The sequence below is a fragment of the Puntigrus tetrazona genome, chromosome 1, assembly GCF_018831695.1.
Source record: "Puntigrus tetrazona isolate hp1 chromosome 1, ASM1883169v1, whole genome shotgun sequence".
NCBI lineage: Eukaryota > Metazoa > Chordata > Actinopteri > Cypriniformes > Cyprinidae > Puntigrus > Puntigrus tetrazona.
This window is the reverse complement of record NC_056699.1, coordinates 16,388,839-16,407,774: the sequence shown is the minus strand read 5'-3', so window position 1 is coordinate 16,407,774 and position 18,936 is coordinate 16,388,839. Positions and strand designations below refer to the sequence as shown.

Here is an 18,936-nt window from a genome sequence, read left to right as displayed (position 1 = left end):
AGTCTGAGAAGCAGCTAATTGGTTTGAGGTACAGACTCCAGCAGCTCTTGTTATACTCGTAGACATGCTGTGCCGTAATGGCACATCTTTAAAGAGAGCTCTAACAAAGCAGAAACTGATGAAATTTCATAACGTGAAGCATCATAATTTGGAACTATTTACAAGATGTTTTCCCTTACAGTGTGTGATGAGCGTTTCTTAATATCCTCAAACTGTTGGCGCAAGCAAGTGTCGTTTTAATGAGCCGGATTTCGGAACGCCGCGTTTCTTTAGGGTTTCCTGCAGCGCAGTAAAGCGTTTACGCAGAAATCCGTGTTATGGGTGATTCATTAGGGTCGAATTATTCTTGTGTGCGTTTCTGCGCAGGTTTGGAACTTCCATTCATGATGATGCCACATCCCCTGATTCCAGTCAGTCTGCCTCCTGCCTCGGTCACTATGGCGATGAACCAGATGAACCATCTCAGCACTATTGCCAATATGGCAGCTGCTGCCCAGGTCCAGATTGCCCCGTCCAGAATGGTGACGTCTGTTATAAAGGTAATTTAACGGAAAGGTTTCCCAAAAAATATTCGCATTTCGTCATCGATTGTGTTAACTGGTTTCATATTGTTCCAAACCCATAAAACGTTTACAAAGAATTTTTTTAAAATAAAGAATTCTAACTCGTAGTGACCAAAGTGACTGAAATGTTATTTGGAGTGTGTTCCACAAAAAAATGAAAAGCATTCTGAATAAAAGTGAACAAATAACTTTGGTATAAATAAGCTTGCATTACACAACTATATTTAATGCACTAACTAACAACGAGCCATTCATTTGTTACAGTATTTATCAATCTTTGTTAATCTGTAAGCTCATGTTAGCTCGGGTCGGTTAATTAATTTTAATAGATGCAACCTTTGATTTGAATAATGTATTAGTAAATGTTGGGCTCAGTCAACGTTACTTTTATTTCAACTAATGTTACCTTCTTGTGCGTTAGATCTGATCATGTTTTGAGTGAACTATTCCTTCTATTTATTCTACAATGGTTTGTGTTTTCTATCAGGAGCGAGTTCCGGACAGCCCGTCACCTGTCCCCTCTTTGGACGACGGTCGTAGGTCAGGGAGCCACTTATCCTCCAGACAGAGCAGCAGCGTGTCCAGCTCTCCTGCCCACACAGAGAGCTCTTCTGACCGACCGCGTACGTACGCTCGACTAATAAAAGTCTTGTCTTTTGTTTTATTCCTCGGTGTCGTGTTACAAAGTCTGAGTTGCATATCATTTCAAGATTTTAGCTGTCATTGGAGTCATGTTCGCTGTATATTTCCGTATTATCATTTCTGTCCGTTTCCTCTCATACGGCTAAAACCAAACTTACTATTTCAGCAGGGTTTGGTCCCCGAGCACTTAGCACTATGCTCTCACGATAATGTGAAACTACACATATAACCTTACAAATGTGCTTTTAGAATTAAGAATAAGGTGATATCACAGAATCTACTAAAAGCAAAGCCATCAGAGCGGTTCGTGTGCGTTGCTTTAACCGGAACAAAAACTATGCAATTACAGATAATGCTTTTTACTTTTTTCCAGTCTATCATCAGACACATTATAAATCTTAGCCAAGATATCGGATGTCAGCGGTATGATATAATTTGGGAAGCAGTATGTGTTTTAAATCCTATTTTTGACAAAAGTTAAGTTTTTTGAGATAATATTATCTACTTATGTTTTGTTAATAGTTCTTAAAGCTTGTTTAGTGCAAGATACGAGTGAACCTTTCGGTATTGGAAATCTCTTATTTCCCTCTGTTGATTAATGTAATGCACTGTTGCTTTTGAATGACAGTGTACATCTTCACAAAAACACATACTGTATAGAAGAAATGTTATGCCTGCTTCAAAGAAACACTGCGTTTCACGGGTCAGGCTTTTGTATCTGTGTCTTTTGTTTGTAAAATGTGTTTGCATGCCCCTCCTTCCCCTTTAGATTTACATCAGAATGGTCTTTCTCTTGGCCACGCCTTGTTAGGCCTGTCTCCAAGTGCACCACCGGGACCAAAAGAGGGGGATCTGGCAACCCACGACACAGGCCATGAAACAAAAAGGGCTTCTGCAGAAAAAGGTTAGATGCCAGTTATACTAGAATTTGCAAGGGAAAGCCGTTCTAAATACCCTGTTAAATTATACAGATTGTGCGCGTTAGAAAAGTTATTTAGGCTCTTTTTGTCGGAGACGGGTGAACAAAACCGTACTTTTTTAATTTCAAAAGCTCATTAAACAAGGTCAAAACATTTAGCAGTGACTGCACTTTCACTGTTCTCGTACGTTACAAAAACACATTTTGCATTACATAACAGGGAAAAAGCGTCACGGAAAATGCATTTTTCCCAAACAGATTTAAAATTGCGTCTAATATTTTTCCTTTAGCTAAGCAGATCATTTATCAGCGGCGGTTTAGATTGACTGCAGGAAATGATTGCTGATTCCGCTGATGTGTCACCTAATACTCGGTATATTTCATTTCTATTCATACATCGGTCTTGATGTGCGTATTCTGAGAAATCAATACTCTCGCTCACAGTTCTTTGAAAATTATCCATAGAAGTAGAAATGGCACGGTAGTGGGGCTAAATTAGTTAGCGATTTGCAGAGCGTGAAGTAATGAGCAAGAACCCCTTCCCTCCTCCCAACCAACTCCCTTACCCTGGCCCTCCTGGAGGTGTAATTTTCCTAATAACCTCCCAGAACCCTTGTTTGGTTTTTTGCGTTTGAAGGCTTTCATTAGGCTAATGAGGACTTTGCAAGGACGAGTAGTCAGCACAATTTCTTCATTGTGCCGTGGAGAGTAGACAGTGCACCCGAAATCAGAAAGGGGGGCTTTCGTGTGACTGAGCACAGTGTTTGGGGATTTGGAGAAATCGTGGAGCTCACACAGGTGCTGAAACCCTGCATCAGATTTGTCAAAAAAGGATTTTTACCACCGGTGCCGCTACATCAAATGTGGTGATGTGGATGATGAGGTATATTAGGACCTGGGAGGTTTATATTCACTGCTGTTCAAAGTTTGGGGTCAATTTGGGGTTTTTGAGCCCATTAAAGCCAATTAAATTGATCTAAAGACATTTATAACGGTACGAAAGATTTCTATTTTAAAAAAATACTCTTCTTTTACACTTCCTGTTCATCAAGTAATCCTGGAAAGAACCAAAAAAACCATATTAAAATGATTTCTGAAGACCGCAGTAATGGCTGCTGAAAAATTCACTTTCGCATTCCAGGAATAAATTACTTTACATTTAAAATATATTCAAATAGATTTTGCATTATTTTTGATGAAATAAAATGAGAGCAAAAAGAGAGTGAATTAAAAACGTGAATAAATGGACGTACATTACTGGAGAAAGACACCCGTTAGCATTAATCTCGTTAATAAATGATTAATGAATTAACAAATCACCACTTTACCGATTGTACTGTATCTGTAGTACGTTGGGTGTTTATGGCAAGACAGTGGAGTTGTGGCTCCTTTCTGAAGCTGATTTCCTACAGAACGCAAAAACATGAGACTTTGCAGGAGGGACAAAACTACCATTTATCATAGGTTGAGCTGACTTTGTGGATTGATTTCAGTCGTTTATGATAAAAACTTGCGGTAACACTTTAGAATAGGTAACAAGAAAAGGTAACTTTTCCCTCAATAAATTCTTAATTTGCTGCTTATTAATAGTTAATAGGTAGTCGTTAAGTTTAGGTAGAATTAGGGATGTAGAATAAGGTATGGTTCACTCATGGATGACAATATATTTAATAATTATTAATATTTAATACTTAATAGTTATTTGATTTGTGGGCCTCAACCTGACCTTATTATTATAGTGACCATTTGCGTATGACTATTCAGTAGTAATTATTTCATTGTTATTTTTCTTGAAGCTTAACTAGTAGATAATTAATATTAGTTCTTCAGGAGGTATGACAGAATACATTAGTTATTGATTAGCTAACTGTTACTTCACACAGCATTTATTACATAGTGATTAGTAAACACAACTTCCTTAGTAGTGACTTAGGTGTTAATGAATTAGTTCTTCAATAGTTCCTTATTAGTCACGCAGTAGGTAAGAAACAGTATTCTAAAGTGTTACCCAAAACCCTTCACCACATTAACACATCTGGTCTGAAAGCATAATAATGCTTGCTCTTATTATTAGGGGAATGGACTCCATAGAAATGCCTTCCTGGAAATCACGCAGTGCATCAAGCCAATTCTTCTTCAACACGCTATTCTTCATTTCGGTTAAAAAAAATAAATTCCACAAAAGGCTGCATAGATTCAAACAGTTAAGCTCACTGCCATAAAAACTATGTTCTGTCCTTTAACTAGTTTTGATTTTGAAGTTAGCCCCTTGGCACAATTCCAGGCCTGCTGAGCCCTTGTGAAGTTTGGTCTCGGATTTTATGCATGCTGATTTTATGAAACTTCAAAAATCAATGGCTCTCCCTTTGTAGAACGTCATTCTAGACTCTCAGTCACTGCCAGGACACCTTTACCAGTCACTAGACTGAAGGATAACTTCCACCTTCATGTTCCTGAAATTAATCTTTAGGGGCAGCGCTGAAAGTGTGAAGATCAGAAGTTGTATCTCGTCTTTATGGCTTGTCAAAGACTGAATAGTTCAAAGACGAGTCCTTTATCCGCCTCGGAGCTTTTCAACCTTCATTCATTCTTCATCGCTCGCTCTCTTATGCTGACTGTGGAGGGCTTTAGCGATGGACGCAAAAGTTCATTAGCCCAGGGAATCCAAAACAAGAGGGGAAAAAATGACCTTGGTTGAGGAGATACACTTATGATCTAACAGGCTGCCAGTGTGTTTTTTTTTTTTTTTTTTTTTTTTTTGCTGGAAAGCAAGTGCACACACCCTAATAATTCAATGGAGGATCAATCAGATTTGAAGGCACGGGGAGAGATGGAGGAGAGAAAAGAGAGTAGTGCTAACTCAGCACTGATTGTCCCTCCGGGGCACCGTAGTTCAGCGGCACGGCGCAAACTTCCTCCCGCTGAGTGCTCCGGCGGCCAACACTAATCACATTCCAGCAGACGCCATGCTTTTAGGAAGCCTCGAGGAGAGGGAGGGAGGTGAGAAAGAGGGAGGCCGGCCGAGAGCCGAGTCGACGGTGAGCGAGAGCCGGCCGAAGCGGGAGAGCGATTGTTTTTCCTCTTTGAAACACCTTGAATGTGACAGAGGCATCTCTCTTCTGCCAAGATGTGAAGATCAGATAGTGTGAGATTAAGATGCTTTGGTCAGCTAAGTGAATCCGCAGGGATAAGGGAGGGGTGAGTAAATCTAATCAGACCTTATCAGGCACAAGGGAAGGTGAGCTTCTGAGCACCTACTTGTTTAAATGGATCCTGAGTGATATATATATATATATATATATATATATATATATATATATATATATATATATATATATATATATATATATATATATATATATATATACTTTAAATACAGTATGGGCAAAGAGCTGGGCTGAGCTTTTTAATGCAGTTTTTAAGCAAAGGACATTCAAAAACAAAAATGAAACAAAAAGAGATGCTTGGGGTTAAATGGTGATGATGTATGTAAGGAAATAGGATGCACAGAATACAGACAAGAACAACAGACCGATAAAAGACTTACAGGGAAAGCTTTATGAACTTCACCAAGGCTGCTCAGTTTACCTGTGACATCATCTACAGACTCATCATCACAAAAATGAACATTTCATCATCTTTTAATCATCAATTATATTTATTATCAATACAATATTGCAGCTTTGGTGAGCAAAAGAGGCTTCTTTCAAAAACATAAAATCGACTGACTTTTTTGCATGCATTGAGTTTTTTGAGTAAATCAACGTTTTTTTCCTTCCCCACAAAACACATGGTATGCGGGGGAAGTATAATGTTAAGTATAACATTTTATTAAATGGCCATAAATGAAACATTTGTTCCGGCGACATTGTACTACATAGTTTCAGTTGTTTTAATTCATTTAAATCATGGCCACAGCTGAACTACCATGTGAACATTTTCAAAACTGATCACACGTCTAACATAGCTAGTCGATCTTTTAAAACCTAACTTATATAAAAACTATGCATATTACATTGCTTGCACTGCAGCAATAATTTGTTATTCTTTTTCTTTTCTTTTATTTCTGTTTTGCGTGAATGAAACTGAAAGCATGCTAAAGCATGCTAAAAACCCTTTAAAATATACAGTATATTATTTAAAAACTGTTATAATATGCATCTTAAATGTTTTTTCAGAGAACAAAATCACGGAATTGCTATTTACTGTCACATAATCAGGCCCCTACAGTCAGTTACTTTATAATGCCATAAATGGTGCAGTGAAATAATTAAAGGGACAGTCCCTCTGGAGAAACCTGCAGTTAAGGGAACAATGGAGAGAACATGCCTCGCTTCCTGCAGATTCAACCTTTCCATCAACCTTTCAACTTGTTTTAACACTTACATCACAAAGGTATTAAACAGAAACTTTAAATGTCCAGTTGTCTATGTGTAGTCAATCTCTGGATGTACAACCCTAATGATTTTAAAGCTTTTCTTTTGATGCAGACTTGTTAAAGCAGTTCAATAATTTTGAACTTGCACGCCCTACCCTACAGTATATAATTGTAATGCCAAGGCCATATGGCAGTACAGTATTATGCTAATAGATCAGCTGTGTTAGAACAGAAAGTCACCTTTCTCTGGCTTCCTGCTGACATTTTTTATTAGCATACACAGGGCTGGTTATTACCACTACAGAACTATGGATACCTGCGTAAACCCCATGCTTTAATACAGCCTTACAAAACGAACAGAGCCCATCTGGTCTCACTGTGCAAATGTATTAAAACAGCTTTGATAGGTACAATAAGGGAGCCCTAGGCTAAAGAAATAGTCTAATAGTTTTCATTTCTTTAGCTGGAGAAATCTAGGAAGGGAAAAAAAAAGCATATTAACATTGGTATTGCTGCACTGGAAAAATGGTTACATCTAAACGAGCTTGTTTAAAAAAAATGAGTGTATAAAAATATAATATCATGTTTTCCACAAAAATATATAAAAGCTGTATAATAGTTGCCAACTGTTAAAATGTTTCTTGTGCAGCAAGTCAGTATATTGTAATGTTTTCTGAAGAATCATGCTGGAATACAATGCATTTTAAAATATATTGCAATAGGAAATTATTTAAAAACATAAGAGACGTCTCACCTGAGTGTCCCGCCAAACTTTTAACTGATGATATATAAATAATATATGGTGTTATTAATGAAAAAATATCTTAGCATTGATAGGCAGAGTTAGTTTATGCTCTTAAATACACTGGCAAGTGCATATAATTGATTCAGTACTAAATATCAGCCTGTAATTTTCCACCAAATTAAGATAAAAATCATAAATTAAAATATGAAATGATGTGTGATTCATAAAGATTAAACCAAGGCTAATTAAAGATTAAGATCGTATTGGTAAAGTGGCAGAGATGAGAGATGAGAGGAGGAGAAAGATGAAATTGTCAGATGGAGAAAGACTCTGTTAGTTCCGGATAGTAGCAGGAGGACCCATACATTAGCAAACTCTTTGAAGTGAGTGACAATGACAAGATCAAGGCTTCAGCCTGATCAAAAACAACGTTTCTCGGTGCTCCCTATCTCAGCCTCTTCCTGTGCTTGAAGTGCTTTGGTCAGTGCTCTCAGGTTTTTCTTCTGATGACAAGGAATTGTTGTAATGGAGAAGTTATTGTCACAAAGGGATGCACAAGAAAGTTTGTTTGAGAATCCTTTATATCTCAGCTTTACATCTCCTTTATAATATCGAGCAGTATTACGGCCGTCATTTTAGACCTCACGAATGTCCTAATACGGCTATGACTAAAGCTGAGAACAGTTTTAGAGCCGTTAGATAGAGGGAGGATCGAGTTAAAGTTAAACCCGGTGTATTTCCTCGGAGACCACAGAAATGAACCAGAACCTGCGCGTGGTGGTCCACTGAAACTAAGGTCAAATTGAGAAATATTACACCAATTTAAAAAGAGCTTATGAATTGCATTATATTTTAAAATGTAGATAAATCCTGTGATGCAAAGCTGCTTTTTCACTGCTCAAAAAACATTTCTTATTATTATAAGTTTGAAGACCGTTGTGCTGCTTCACATTTTTGTGGAAACTGTTTTCAAGATTCTTTAATAAATAAAGTGTTTAACAACTCGTTAACTACCGTTGTTATAATAAAATAATAATAATGACTAATTTGCTGCTTATTAATAGTATATAAGGTAGTTGTCAAGTTTAGGATTAGGGATGATAATCAATAAAAAAAAGATTTTATTGTATTTGAGGTTATTTAGAGGTTATTAATGGGCTGTTTGTTTTATTTTGACAGAAGAAAATGTCCTGTGCACACCGACATCTCGAGACAGCTATGAGCGAGTGTCTCATTCCGGGCCAACATTACCCCCAGGATTCCCCGCTCCGCTGCTCTTTCCTGAGGGCCTGTCCTCCATAGAAACCCTCCTCACCAATATACAGGTACAACTACATTTCCGAATATTTAGCGTAAAGATTCACACTGCAAATCTGAAGCCCATTTCCTTTTTTTTTTTTCAGGGTCTGTTAAAGGTGGCCATCGATAACGCACGAGCACAAGAGAAGCAGGTCCAGCTGGAGCGCACCGAGCTGAAGATGGAGCTGTACAGGGAGAGAGAGCTGAGAGAGACGCTGGAGAGACAGCTCTGCGTCGAGCAGAAAAACAGAGGTGATCATTAGCTAACCTGAGACCGGTCGGCACGCAGCGCTTTGTTTAAGAAGTGGCTCGGGTCACATGTACCAAGGCTCTTTCTTTTCAAAGCTATTGAGGGTATTTAGGAAAATGCGTTTCGGTTTATAGAAATGCTGAAGTAATTGGAATAAACCTGAATTCATTTTTATGTGACACTGAGGACTGGAGTAATGACATCTTTTAAAAACATTTAGTAAATCTAGTAACGCCTTTAGATTATGAGATTCATATTCGCTATTAACAAGTTTTCTCTTATTAATCTCCTAATTTGCTGCTTATTAATAGCTAAGGTAGTTGATTAGTATAGGTATCAGAGTTAAAATATGGTCATGCAGTCATTGCAAACAAATTTTTTTAGATGGTAAAAAAATAACATGACATGTTTAGTCTGTCAATAAAAAAAAAATCAGATGAGGTTTAATTCTCTGCGTTTATGCATCCAGAGGAAGCATTTGGGTAGGAACTAATAAAAAAAAAAAAACTCATATGAAAAATTCTGACTCAGTGTGCAAGAACCTTAAGCCATTAATATGTGTTTTATTATAAGTATTAATAAACAACCACTATGCTCAGGGCCATACCCACCATTAGTTTGCCAATAACAGAAGTTGTAAAATAATTACTTTATATTAATTCTGCTTTGGTGCTGCAAGGATAAAAAGCAAAGATACAGTTCTTCTTATCTGAGATCATTCTAAACACAGTGACAGCATTGTTTTGCATGTCTGAGTTTTCTGAATGAATCAGTCGTTTAAGTGATTTGGTTCAATCGCATTGACTCACTTATTAAGAATGATTTGCTGTCACCTAATGGCGAATTTCACATTTAGATTTTAAAATATAATTATTTAACGTTTTGTCTCATATATCAAAACATCATTCATGCATTTGCAATTGCAGTCGAATGCATTTATGCTCTGCATCAAACGGTGTGTAAATACATCTAAATGCCACCTCAGATGCAGCTTCTGTGTTGATGTCATTTGCTTGGTGACAGCCTAAACGTATTAACGTTCCAATTCGCCGATCAAACGGAGGAATTTGACTCAAAATATAACATACTTTGAGATGAAATGGCTTTAATAAAGGTAAAAATGCCCATAAAAAACAGTTTAAACTCATTGGAAAGATTAGTATAATATATATTTTCATGTTTAATCATAGTAGACACTGGTCAGGCTAACAGGATAGTTATAACTTGAGTTTATTAAATTCATAAACATAAACTATATCCTTCATTGCAACATTTAATCTGATTCATATGTTTAAGAATCTGTTATCTTGAAAAACAATTAATGCTACTACTGCCCACTGGCTTTAAACCTATATTATTATCCTATTTTATGAGCCTTAAAACATCTTAAAATCTCGAACCCCCCAACAATCTTCATTTTGAGACTTTGGTATTTATAAAAACCTGCGTAAAGCCCCGATTATGCTAGCAATACGCATGCTGATAAGCAAATTTTCGTTTTTTTGTTTGCACAACGCCTCGGCGACATATATGTAGCATCAGCAAATATTCACGAGCGATGATGGACAGACGTCTGCGAGATAAGCTGTTGCAAATGTAGTGATTCCGCTCAAAATAAGGATTTAACGGGAAAAAGAGGTCTGCGCATCTACATTTGAAATTGTATCTGCACTGAAAGAAGAGCTCATCTTCGGTTACATGTAATGTTTTGTCGGCCCACATCACCAAAAAAAACGAGTCAAACGGGTTCTCGCATCGAACTGTCCGTCGCTTCAGCTTTCGCCTCACGTTTACTAACAAATAAATTGACGCTCGGTTTAATCTTCCGTACGTACAATTCAGAAACCTCCGAGACAGGCGTCATAAAACGGCGGCGTCATTAAAGAAGGTGACAGGGCAACATGCGCCATTAACGAATGTTGTTTAATTAGAGAGCCCCCTCATCTGGTATTCTCCCGTCGCCCGCATTGTGCTCCAGATAGTCACGTTACTGCGAGTTCAGCACTTTCCTTCAGCCGCACACACACGCATACACACAGACACTGAGAATTACCCTTTTGTAATTACAAGTACATATTATGATATTAGTGTGAATGATTTATTATCAGCGTAAACAGAATTGCCGTGTTAATATTCGCCGCATCACATTTGATGAGGATAATGAATCTCTTGCATAATTCATCAAATCAACCGGCTCTTCCATTAGTGAGAGATGTCTTTATACTCCAGCCAACCGACTTCGAATCGGTTTCTGCGCTTCTTACCCAGCGGTCAGAGAAAAGATTAGGAAGAAAAAGGTGCTCGGTCTTAGAGCACTCGCAGAGGAAAGACTTGCATCTGTCAGACGGAAAGCTTTTTTTTTTTTTGCTGACTGTGTCGTCTGAATTAAGCTCTTACTGCAAACTGGAAAATTAACATGTTCCACTGGGCTCCAGCCTAGTTTCACATTAGATGTGGGTTATATCAGACACGGTATTTAGTGAAAGGCTGAATAAGGGCATGTGGAACAGCTTTTCATAGTTTGCTATAATTACTGTTTGCTGTGATGTGGGATTTGATGTAATAATATTTCAATTATACAGTAGCGTAAAGTTTTCAAAGTCATTTTTCAAAGTTTAATGCAGCCGCATAAGATACAGTAGATGTATACGATACTATGAAACACGCTGCCGTTCAAACATTTAGTGTTAGTGTAGTAAGTGCTTTAAAACATTTCTATTTAAAATAAAACCTGCGCTTTTAACCATTTACCATTTACAACACTGATAATAATAAGAAACGTTTCTGGAGCAGAAAGTCAGCATTTGAGGTTGATTTCTGAAGGATTGCGTGACACTTGAGACTGGGATGATACAGCGCTGTCAAATGTTTTATCATGATTAATCGCATCTAAAATCTAAAATGCATGGGTACTGTGTATAATTATCATGTATATATAGCAAATTTTTTTTAAAAAATACATGCTTAGTTTGTATTTATATAAATATATAAAAATTGCACACTTCATATGTTAATAAAATTTTGTATTTTGGATGCGATCAATTGCGTTTAATGGTTTGACAGCACTAGAATGATAGCAGCTTCGCATCACCGGAATAAAAAGTTCATTTTACGGCATATAACAATAGACAACAGTTATTTAAAACTGTAATAATATTTCAGATTTTTACTGTACTTGTGGTCAAATCAATGCAGCATTTGAGACTTATTTCAAAACTTTTAACATTTGCCAGGTGTTGAAAGGCGGTGCACATTCCTAGAAGTTACTATTCTACTACTATATTGCTTTTCCCAGCACTCATCCAGAAGAGGCTGAAGAAAGAGAAGAAGACCAAGAGGAAACTGCAGGAGGCTCTGGAGGTCGAGTCCAAGAGAAGAGACCAGGCCGAGCAGAACCTGCAGCGGACGGCTTGCAGTGAGAGATCCCCCACTCAGAACGGTTAGGAAGCACATCACATGACCTGGGTTATAAGACGATATGTAATAACAGCTGATACCAAATCAGCAGATTTAGATCGATTAAACTGATATATAAAATCTACTTAAAAGTAAAAAGTGAGAAACACTGCTTTTTTTGTTTCCACTGGACCACAAAGATCAGTCAAATGTTTGTTTAAACAATTTTTTATATATAAAATGCTTAAATTGATGTAGGCTGTATAAGGCTAGTATTAAAATAGTTTTAAACTTGATGAACAAAATAAATTGATGTACTAAATAGATTCTATGCATTTTCCTTACCAGTAAATTCAATAAATCGTTTTTATTTCCATATTGACAGCTAAACAGATACCGGTATTACAGACTATTACATACGGTTATTATTAAAGACTATTATATTATAGTGCGTTTTAGAGGCATCTGAAAACAGACACGTAAATAAATCAAATAAAGCTAATAGTTCCTAACCCTACTGATGACTGCTTTCACGTTAACAGACCCCCCTCAACAGGAAATGGAGACGAACCATAACAGCAGCAAAACAGACACTGACAGAACACTACAAGGTACAGACCACTGAATCTTTGACATCTAACCTTCTTATTGTTTCATTATGGATCTATATTTAAAGGTTTCCCCCTGTAACCTTCACCACCTCCATCTGTCCCACACACGGTGTCCATTATGTGTATATGATCATGCAAACAGAGCCCGGACGATGTACCGCAGGCCTTTGTTGGAATATTATACATTTAAAACATTGAGAGTGAAACGAAATGACACTGACGCAAAAAGCAAAAAAGGAAAGACGGGATAAAGACAAAAAAGGGGAGCAGTAATTAATGGGTCCCTTAATTGTCCCCGTGAAATATTTGCATGGGCATAATTTACATAATCTACATGTAGTAATTAATCTTTCAAAGGGTTTGCTTTCTCTTTTCGTCGTGCCTGAGAGGAAAGCGAGGGAAGGGCTCTTTTTTTTTGGTCGTCGGCTTTGACGTTTATTCAAATAGCGCATCTTCTCCTTTAACAATCCTTTCATCTTCCACGCGCGTTAGAACATTATGGATTTGTCCGTTCATTATACGCTTGCTCGTGACATCAGTCAAGCTTCATTCATACCGTTTCTTTTTCTCCACAGATGGAAGACTCTTTCTAAAGTCCACAGTGATGTACTGAAGAGCGAAGACGAGGAGTAAATGCGTTCACACTGTACAGAAGAGACTGCAGTCAATCGCCTGGTAAATAACGTCTGCTATTCTGCTGGAGGACCCACGGAAGACAATGAGGCAATTTTATAGGCTGATGTCGGTGCGTTGCAGCACAAGGACTTGACAAGATTATTATGGCCGTTGAAAGTCAGCGTTCGGCTGAATGAAGCGGGAGTCACCTATCCTCGTGAGATGGCAGAGAAGAAAATGCTATCACAACTCACACCTTGGCTGAATAACCAGGTTTCCCGGGGACTTTAAGCGACGCTGAGAAATTAAAAGCATTTTATAAAGCATTTAAATCTGCCTGACTACTTTGACGGATGAAAAATTCAATTCAGACCTTTGTTGCCCATTTCCAAGCATCATTTCAGGGAGGGAGGTGTCTGAAAAGAGATTTGAATTTATTTAGTTATTTATCAAATATACTGCATTTAAATGCATATGGTGTACCTGTCTGTTATTTTGAAAAGAAGATATAGCTGTCCAGATTTTGTTGGTTTGTTTGTTTTTTGTTCGTCATTGTTGTATATGGGATCATAGCAGAAATTCGTCAGATGTGTACATAAAAGTGTAGACACGCTACTGTGCATTGTACGCTGTAGATCTAGGAAATCAATACAAACATTTTTAATAAGATTTCTTGCATCTAAGTTATTTTTTGTTCAGTTGCCTTTTATTATCCTACTCGACATGGAGTGCATGCTGGCATGTCGTTACTTCTGTCCTGTCCATCTGGAATACAATAAAGATTTTTCCCACATGCTTTACAAGGGAGATGTTTCAAAAACTGACTGATACGTGTTTTGTGCCACTTCTAGAGCAACACTAAATCAAAGTCTTCAAACACAGATACAAACCACTGTAAAAAAAACATTTTTGTTGTTTTTTTGTTTTTTTACAGGACGTATTATTTTTTGGAATTTTACTGTATTTTATGATTTATTTAATTTTATTTTACTTTTTATTTTACTTGCAATACATTCTTGTTCTCTTGTTTTCATTTGCCACTGGTAAATATATATATATATATATATATATATATATATATATATATATATATATATATATATTTTTTTTTTTTTTTTTTTTTTTTTTTTTTTTTTTTCTTCAAGACATAAAGAAATCTTGTATTATTTCATTTTACTTGCACAACAGAAAGACATTGTTCTCTTGGGGTTTTTTTTCCGTTTTTTTTTATCCGCTGGTTAATTTTTTTTCCCTTCCAAAACATAAAGGCATTTTACTTGGCTTTTTGTAATTTTAATGCTTTTTTTTTTTTTTTTTTTTTTTTTTCTATTTCACTTGCAAGGCTGAAATGCACTCTTGTTCTCGTTTACCGCTAGTAAAAAAAGAAAAATTGCAGTGCACATTTATTTAATTTTAATATAATTTATTTGATCTTTGAAGTTTTTCTTCACGCTTGTAAAAGTTGGCGGTGCTTTATAATTTTTTATGTTATTTTATGTAACTTCCTAGACTGAAAGCCATACAGGCAAACACTCTCTCTTTTCTCAAGAGCACATGTACAAAATGTGTTGACGCAGCATTTAGCCAATCACTCAAGCTGTACTGTTTAGCGGTATGCTCTCTCTCTTTCTCTCTGCGAACATAATAAGAAGCCAGGAGAGATGAATAATTGACTGATTGTTGCATTATTCAGGCCCCTATTGTGGAAAAAAGCCCGGTCTCTGGCACATTCCGGGTCTCTCTGGCATATTGAATATGAGGTTAAAGTTTCAATCAACCTTGAAAGGGAGAGGCATTTTTCATCGGCTAGCTGGTGTATCAAGTTGATGCACTCAGAGTTAGTGTACACTTCTGTCCAGACGGTGCTTCATCTGCTGTGCGTGTGCTAAAATTGACTACGCTAGATCAAAAGAAAAGCATTATCAACAAACGCATCGAATCTGTCAACTTTGAACGTGCACTTAATTGCAGTCATATGCAATCAATGCATGTGATCGCTTATATCTATTTGGCTAAATCCGTTACGAACCACAGTGGCTTTAACGAGACAGATCCGGGGCCTGTTGAATGGCTCTGTAACAGATCCAGCCACGACGGAGTAGCGTCAATGTAATCTAATCAGAGAGTGCCTATTATACATTAGCACAGACAGCGGTAGAGGTGCGGGACAAGTTATCCAAATGAGCGTTAGAGCGGGATGAGAGTCAGGCCGCGAAAGGGCAAGAGAGTAGCGTTCAGCTTTTCAAACCTTTCACTGTCATTACTAATTCATGCAGCTCCTTCCCGCTCCTAATGAGAGAGAGAGTTGGGGGAAAGGGAGAATGGTGCGGGATAATGTGCCGTGAAATTGACTCATTCGCGAGAGGAGGAAAGGGAGAGGAGATCAACTTTTGATTTTAAACTGCCCTCCGAGGAAATGGCGGTGAATTTAGTGATCCCGGCAAAAAGAGGGGACTGTTTATTTAGTTCGGCTTTGTTCTAGACAAGAGAAAGAAGGAATGAAGTTAAAGGGCGAGATGTACAGCGGCCCCAAAAAACATCAGGACGTTTAAAGACGTATGAAAGACTGCGTTATCAAAATACCAAAGCTGAAGTATTGTTCAGGTTATTAGGGCACTTTGTAAAAGGTCAGCGCATGTTCCTGGTTAAGGTGAGAGGACATCTGTGTGAACCTGAAGACAAACCACTTCATTTATCTACTAACAATCACCTTGGGACTGGCTGCTTTCAATTTGGTTTCAATGTTTTCAATTTGTTAGCATCGTGAACTAACAATGAACATTTTTTTTAACAGAATTTCGTAATATCGATTGATGCTCTTTTAGTTTTAACATTGAAAGTAAGACTAGCATTGGTTATGGATGCATTAACCGAACATGAATTCATATTTATTTAAAGAAAGGGAAAAAAAAAAATTGAGGATCAGTTATCAATTTTACGTTTATAAAAGAGGAAATTAATCAACTTTAAACGGACAAATTAAGTCCTATTTAAACCCCTTCATTTATCTTTTAAATTTGGGTAAATTAAACGTCTTCTAACACAATACATATTTTAATTAACATAATAAATGCTGCAAAAATGATTTTGCTCATTCTCAGATCACGGTCCTGATGATCCATTAATAAGTGCTAAATATTTAATTTTATGGTAATTCAGTTGTTACTGGTAATGGCAGAAATGGAACAGAGACAAATTCTAGCAGATGAAACTTGATTTGATATTTTATCTTAAACTGCTCCGAAAATTATTTTTGGGGGCTGAATGATCTCAGGTATCATTTAAACAACACGTCTGAGTAAATAAATACACATAATCTGAAATCATATATATATAAGTCAACAAAAACAAACTTCTTCAGGAAATTTACAAAGAGGGTCTCAAAATGACTTGATATTATTAAACAATACAAACACCAAAAATAGACTAACATGAAGATTTATTTCAGAATATTAATTCACTCCCTCAACAATTCATTCAGTGAATGAAAACACCTGGATATATAGGGAATCTGGTTTGTTTTTAGACCTGGAAGTCATGTTCAAGTTGAATCTACTTGACAGTTCATGTATATTCACTGGTTAACAAGAGTAGAACTTCTAAAAAAAATGGACAATGGAGAGCCTTGGAGACAGAGAACATGTGAACAAAACATAAAGTAGCCTGACACTAGTTTGATGCATTTTAAACAATTGTCAAGAATAAAGCTGTCAGAGGCCCCAGGGCCCCGAGCTCAGATGTCTGTATTCCGACACACAAAAACAAAAAATGATACTGATAGACAAACTTGAACGTGTGCCAGTGACTGTTAGCACAAAGCGAAATAAAAAATGAAAAATGCTATTCATTCTAATCCCTGCGATTTCTGAAATCATTGTCACATCTCTGAATGTTGAACGTTCGTTCTTGTAAATGTGACTATATGCTTACGACAATTATTTAACATTTGGACAACGAAATATCTCCAGGAAGACTTTTTTTTCAGCCAGTTTACAATGCTGTAAATTATGAAAATGATAAAGTTATGATAAAAGTTATGAACTTAGTTACAGGTATGGAATAAGCTGAAGGTAAGTAAAAGATGACATTGAATTAGACTCAAATTACATTATGTCAAATCAGAATCTTTTTTTTTTTTTTTTTGTGGTTTTGTGGCAATAAGCGTGGCCCTCGAAAGACCATATACCTGGACAGCAGGCCGTTCTAAGACATTTCTCACGGTCCCCTTTGCTGTAAGGATTTGTGTGTAATGAGAATGTATTGTTTTGTTTGTTTGGTCTGTTTTTGCCATCGCCTTGTCACTAGATCTGTGCGAGTGTGTGTGTGTGTGTGTGTGTGTGCTTTCACTCAAGCTGCTTGACAGGGGCACTGGGTGCTCGAGAGGACTTATGTCCCTTCGCTGGACTTCTGACAGCTGGATTGGCTTGTTTTCCCTCCCTCTCCCTGGGGGCTTCGCTGTCAGCTCTACACTCAGGCAGATTGTGAAGAGAGAGATTAATGGACAATGAGGATGGCAGAAAAGGAGAGACATCGAGAGAGGGAGAAGAGAAAAAAGGACGAGAGGAGGCCAACTGCCATCTGCTCATTTCCTTTTAATGGACAAAGCAAACAGCAGGAGACAGCGCTGCCGACAAATCTGGATTTTCTTTATTACATGAACACACGCTCTAATTTGTTGAGGTTGACAAAGACAGAAACACGGCTACTTTTTCTTCCATTCAGGTCTTTTACCCTCCATTCTTCGGTTCCTTTTTTATGGAAACCAGCGTGATTTGGTCATTATCTGTCTGGCTTTCAGGCGAAATGTTGGTTGGCTTCTATTTAGCCTCCATGCGTGTTACATAAGCGGACTACTCAAAAAGTAATTGAATGAAAATACGTAATGAAGTACATCGGAAAAATAATGATGGTCTTTGTTAAGTTAATAAGTTATCTGAATATGCAATTAGCTGCTTCTAGTGAAAGATCAGGGCCGTTTCACCTCTTTATGACTCATGCTAGTCGTCGCTCCGTTGGCCCTGTGCGCCGTGAAAGCCATACTTCCTGTTTAAATTTCATATTGTGAAACCAACGAATGCAGCCAAGGAAAAGCCTAAACAGTCGCAATTAGCATTAGCGGTTAAAAGAAATGAAACAAAAAGGAATTCGTTTAATAAGCCTGTTCCCTTTGCACGTTTCATGAGACTTTAAACAAGGTGTTAGCTGATGGTTCGACTGCTCACGGTCAAAGATCTGCGAAGTCCTTCCATGACAGACCCATGCATTTGAGGCCGGCCATAAAAACTAATTAGACTTACCCGCTTTTATTCAAGGCATCTGCAGTTGGTTTCCCATCGTCTCATTACGAGCTGCAGCCTCTCAAAATGATACAGTTCCTGTAATGGATAACGACGCGATTAAAAAGATGCTAAAGCAGTAAATGGGAAAGATTGTGTGCTGTAACTAACTGTTGCCTGTCAAGGCTTTGACCTTCGGGTCAGGTCAGGGTGCTTAACAACGCAGTAATTGTTTAGCTGAC

General features: G+C 37.4%; 1 protein-coding gene across 2 annotated transcripts in view; it reads left to right on the top strand.

The window, feature by feature from the left end:
• dachc (dachshund c) overlaps window positions 1–14,238 on the top strand; it is a 42,322-nt gene extending 28,084 nt beyond the window's left edge. For both annotated transcript variants that reach the window (XM_043248509.1, XM_043248498.1), the window contains 8 exons: window positions 367–539; window positions 1,051–1,186; window positions 1,975–2,109; window positions 8,427–8,572; window positions 8,651–8,798; window positions 12,092–12,235; window positions 12,735–12,803; window positions 13,379–14,238. In XM_043248509.1, coding sequence (XP_043104444.1) covers window positions 367–539; window positions 1,051–1,186; window positions 1,975–2,109; window positions 8,427–8,572; window positions 8,651–8,798; window positions 12,092–12,235; window positions 12,735–12,803; window positions 13,379–13,416 — 989 coding nt within the window. In that variant the 3' untranslated portion in view covers window positions 13,417–14,238. The remainder of the gene's footprint in view (window positions 1–366; window positions 540–1,050; window positions 1,187–1,974; window positions 2,110–8,426; window positions 8,573–8,650; window positions 8,799–12,091; window positions 12,236–12,734; window positions 12,804–13,378) is intronic.
• The last annotated feature ends 4,698 nt before the right edge of the window (window positions 14,239–18,936 follow it).